This window comes from Antennarius striatus, chromosome 21 (assembly GCF_040054535.1).
Source record: "Antennarius striatus isolate MH-2024 chromosome 21, ASM4005453v1, whole genome shotgun sequence".
In the NCBI taxonomy this organism is placed as follows: domain Eukaryota; kingdom Metazoa; phylum Chordata; class Actinopteri; order Lophiiformes; family Antennariidae; genus Antennarius; species Antennarius striatus.
Window position 1 is genome coordinate 9,320,653 of NC_090796.1, and position 4,540 is coordinate 9,325,192.

Consider the following 4,540-nt stretch of genomic DNA (forward strand, 5'->3'; position numbering starts at 1 on the left):
TCACAGCTTACTATTTATTTTCTTTTTACTTCAAGCATTTATATTGTTTTTCTTTTCCATGTTTATGCTGGATGGTAGGATAAAAGATTTTATCATAGGTTTTTTTTTATTGCAGAATTTCTCACACACACCCCCCCCCAACCATTAATAAAAACGTGGAAAAAAATAATTTTTAAAAAATTGACTAATGAGGATAATAATAATAATCTGGAAAATAATTTTCTAAATAAAACCTTGAACTTTTATGATGATAATAAATAATAATAAAGCCGTTTCAATGACGTTCTCCGTCCTGTTGACCCCATCTACCGGCTCCGGCCGGTATGGAAGTTCACATGGAAGAAAACGAAACTTAACGATTCGGAGTTTCCGGAGAAAATCTTGTGCCGGTTTGGGGGCAGCCAGACTCGGTGGTTCCGGGTCCTACTGTCGGCTGGATCCCGGAGCGAACCCGACCGAACCCAAGCCTGTCAGGTAGGAGCGGCTTCACTCCTCACATTCTGAGCCTCTTCTGTTTAACACGATCTTATTTATTTGAACTCCTTGTGTGAACACACACACACACACACACACACACACACACACACACACACACACACACACACACACACACACACACACACACACACACACACACACACACACACACACACACACACACACACACACTGTAATGACAGCAGTTTTGTGTAGCTACAACCATTGTTTTTACATTCAGATGCTCAAAGTTCACCTTATGTAACTCTATTTGGACCTTAAACGGATCAATACAGTCATAGAAATATCCACATCAGTGTGTGTATGTATTTATGTGTGTATTTGCACTCTTTCTGTGTATTTATGTATACTGTGTCTGAATCAGATGTGCCCCATAAGTGCCGCTTCCTCTCCTTGGTACATTTGAAATGAACAATTACAAACTGATGTTTCCAGCTACATCTCAACCATGCAGTGATCAGGTTGCTGTAGTCCTTTTTCCATCTTATACCACTCATCTTTTTTTTGTCATTGATCATATCTGTTACTCAGCAAACCACTGTTTGGTACTGTTGACATCTGGCTTCATCAGAGATGTGTCATCCTAAACCGCGGATCATCCCTTGGCTGCGGATGCAAATCGACAGCGGCAGGTATCCTGGTGTCTGCTGGACAAACCCAGAGCACACAGAATTTGCCATCCCATGGAAGCACGCCTTGAGGCAGAACTCCACTAACACTGACATTCTCATCTTTAAGGTAACTTGTATGCACAGGGATCATAAATGGGTACATAAGTCTTCCCCTACATCCATGGTGTTCTACATGGTGTAATGTTTCCTCCCTGCAGGCCTGGGCGGAGGTGGGAGGCAATGGCCACGCTCAGGGAGATGCCACAGTTTGGAAGAGGAACTTCCGCAGCGCCCTCCGAGCCAAAGGCTTCACGTTGGTCCAGGATAATAAGAAAGATGATGCTAACCCTCATAAAGTCTTTCGCTGGCCAGATGAGTCAGCACCAGGAGGTGAGGATCCATTATTGGTCCAATTACCAATTGGTCCTGGACCAGTTATGCTTGAAAAGATTGTTCTCTTGTTATAAAAATCCTCTTTCTCCTCATGCAAAATTATTCAGCTTGCTGTATTAACCGTAATTCACAGGTCCAGGAAAGGAACATCATTATAGTATTTTTTGACTGTAACCTAGATACTGTAATAGAAGGTAACACAATAAGCATACAACAGATTCAGGTACTTTATTCCTGTTCTGCCCACCTTTTCTGCCTGAACATACTATCTGTATTGTAGATAGTACAGATTCTGTACTGTTTGGATTCATGCGTCAGTGGTTGAGATTTGTTAAGGCAGTATGTAAATGCAAAGTGTGCAGGTCAAAGCATAGAAATAATGAAAAGTTCAAAATAAACTCAAGCTTTTGCTGTCAATTTTAAAGCTGACTCTTCTGCTGGACTTCAGAACCAAGATAGCCCTGATCTGGTTGCAGATATTGGCATTCCTACAGAAGAAGTAAGAGCTGAAGGAAATAGAAAAATTAAAAAGAAATATATATATTTGCAGAGTTACTCATTCACATGTGTGTCTGTGTAATTTTCGATCCAGGTTGTCTCATGCCTTGATGATTGCCCATATTTTGCAGACGAAACTGTGTTTACAGGTAAGAAGGTCTTTCTCTTTCTCTCTCTCTTTCTGTCACTCTGTCTTAATTATGCATAATTATTGGAGCTTAGAAATTAAATGACTCAAGTTAGGTTTGTTGAATCATTTTTGTGTATTCTGATCCATGTTAACCAACAGAATCCACTTCCAGTGAGGATATTCTCCAGGAGTGTCTAAAAGGACTGGACATTGGTCCCGATGGAGGTAGTCCTATCAGCTCGTCATCATTTCCTTATCGCTGCTGCAGCATGAGCACACAGCAAAATCCAAGGTACTTTTCCTGGAAAGTAGTTTTTTAGTTTCTCCAACTTTTCCACAGAGGGCACTGCAGGCTTTGAGCCTCCTCCTGAGCAACAGCAGCTCCAAAACCAGGTTATGATTGGTGCATGTGCGTTGCCTGGGCAACAGCACTATCCAGTCAGGTTTGAGGGAGCAGTTGGTGAAGCAGAGTTGCCTGAGCAACCAGCACATCCAATGGAGGAAGCCGTGGGAGGGGCCTACCTTGGGCAACTGTTCCTGCATACAATGAACAAGGCCAGAGAAGGAGATCATTTCAGTAAGTTGGCGGGTGCCATGGTAGAAATAAAATAGGAAATAAAACGCACACCCAAAAATTACATCCACTGCAAAATAATGAAAATGTGTAATGTGTTCTTATAAGACCATAAAAGCTGTGTGGGTTTCTGTGGGACAGTTGACTATTGTGATTTAAAGCAGAAGGCACTGGAAGAGCAGGGAAGCTGAACTATGTTCCTCACACTGCTCCCCCTTTTTAATCTGCAGACACTCAATTCAAGATATTGGTGTACTACAGAGGTGTGAAGGTGTCTGAGCAGCTGGTCCAGAATGAAGCTGGAATCCGCTTAGTCTACAGGTAACATCAAGAGATTGCATTTTATTTTTGGGTAATATTTCATTTGATTTTACCCAGAGTTAGGTTTAGGAAAGCTGGGGAGGCGCTCATGTGTGCAGCCAGGGCCAAAATCCAGTTACCTCAGCATGAAGGGGATAGTTCCCATGCAGATATGCAAATGCATGAATTTCGTCACTTGCCAACCTATTTCGGTAATGTCTTTATGATTTTTCCAAACTATGAAAATTTCAGTATGGTTATAAACATTGCTTTCATTTTAGGCCTGAACTCACCGAGACAGTTCTGGATCCAGCATCAGGCCTCTCTCTGGTGTCTCTGCCAAGTCCTGGAGTTATGCTGGACCAAACCCAAATTAGTCTGACCCAGCGCATCCTCGACAAGCTGGGTGGTGGGTTAGACTTGCGGGTGTCAGGCCATGTGGTGTACGGCCAGCGATGGGGTGAAACCAAAGCATTTTGGAGTTTCTCCAAGTTTGACAGGAACAGACAGCCAAGAGAGGTTTCTAAACTGCAACCTCAACAGCTGTACCACTTTATGGATTTTGTCCGAGGTGGGTGAAAAGCTATCATTATGCTGCTTTATGCATTTATGAAAGTATTCAGAAAGTTGGAGGTTTTGATGTGATGATGGATTGTTCTTTTACACTAGGAATACAAGACTTCATCGAGGGTAGAGATGACCCTCCCTGCTCCTTGTTCTTTTGCCTCGGGGAGAAGTGGCCTGACCCAGACAACAGGCCTTGGGTGAAGAAACTCATCACAGTGGAGGTGAGAAAAGCTATAAATTATTAAACTGTGACAGATTTAAAGCAGTATTCCCGTCGGTAGAGAAGGCTTTATTCTGCAGCACATATACACATCAAATATCAGGATTGATCAAACTGCAGATCAAAGTGCTCAAATAAGGGAGCTGAAGTCAGCAGCACCTTTCAAGAGGCAATTTTGTCTCAGTATTGATTACAGAAGCTTGAATACTGGTGGTGACAGCTGATCTCTCTGGTGTTTCTGCCCCCAACCTCTACAGGGGAAGATCGTGCTGACAAAGAAAAAAATACGCCATCACACTCTCATCTTTCTTGCTGTTGCATCTGACTTCTGCTTCCTATTTTTTTTTCTGTCTCAGGTGGTCCTGACTTCAATGGAGATATTGAAGACAATAGCTGTTGAAGGCGGTGCCTCCTCCCTGCAGTCTGTGGAGCTGCAGATGTCACTCAAAGAGATGATGGAGATAAGCTGATACACTGTGCTGTGCCTTAAGAAAATCATTGTTTAGAATGTCAGAAATCTCATGTTTCATTCACTGGTTCTGCATAAAGGAGCAAAATTAGTATATTTCTGGTGCATCTTCCACGAAAAAGACATGCTTCTTTTTTCCTCTTACTTGTCTTACTTGGGTTGCTGAAGCTCATGTTGTCAGTTTCATTTCTGTTTTATATGCATTCTGGTTTCTTGTGTTGAAATGTGCTAAATAAATAAAACTGATATTACCATAAAGCAAAATACCAAATTTTCCTCT

At 42.2% G+C, this 4,540-nt stretch overlaps 1 protein-coding gene across 2 annotated transcripts; it reads left to right on the forward strand.

The window, feature by feature from the left end:
- The first annotated feature begins 354 nt into the window (after positions 1 to 354).
- On the forward strand, positions 355 to 4,514 carry irf3 (interferon regulatory factor 3). 2 transcript variants are annotated; one of them, XM_068305987.1, is made up of 11 exons: positions 355 to 474; positions 1,030 to 1,236; positions 1,328 to 1,499; positions 1,928 to 2,001; positions 2,095 to 2,149; positions 2,290 to 2,355; positions 2,471 to 2,707; positions 2,935 to 3,025; positions 3,286 to 3,575; positions 3,674 to 3,792; positions 4,148 to 4,514. In XM_068305987.1, the coding sequence occupies exons 2-11, from the start codon at positions 1,072 to 1,074 to the stop codon at positions 4,259 to 4,261; spliced, it is 1,383 nt and encodes a 460-aa protein (XP_068162088.1). In that variant the 5' UTR covers positions 355 to 474; positions 1,030 to 1,071; the 3' UTR covers positions 4,262 to 4,514. The 2 variants fall into 2 exon arrangements, with proteins under 2 accessions (XP_068162088.1, XP_068162089.1); XM_068305988.1 differs by lacking the exon at positions 355 to 474 and having other exon boundaries at positions 1,096 to 1,236; positions 1,951 to 2,001.
- The last annotated feature ends 26 nt before the right edge of the window (positions 4,515 to 4,540 follow it).

What these genes read in the sequence shown, in the direction of transcription:
- irf3 (XM_068305987.1), top strand. Translation starts at nt 1,072, where the DNA reads ATGTGTCATCCTAAACCGCGGATCATCCCTTGGCTGCGGATGCAAATC. An exon ending in CTGACATTCTCATCTTTAAG is followed by an intron (nt 1,237 to 1,327) that starts GTAACTTGTATG and finishes TCCTCCCTGCAG; the next exon opens with GCCTGGGCGGAGGTGGGAGG. An exon ending in TTGGCATTCCTACAGAAGAA is followed by an intron (nt 2,002 to 2,094) that starts GTAAGAGCTGAA and finishes TTTTCGATCCAG; the next exon opens with GTTGTCTCATGCCTTGATGA.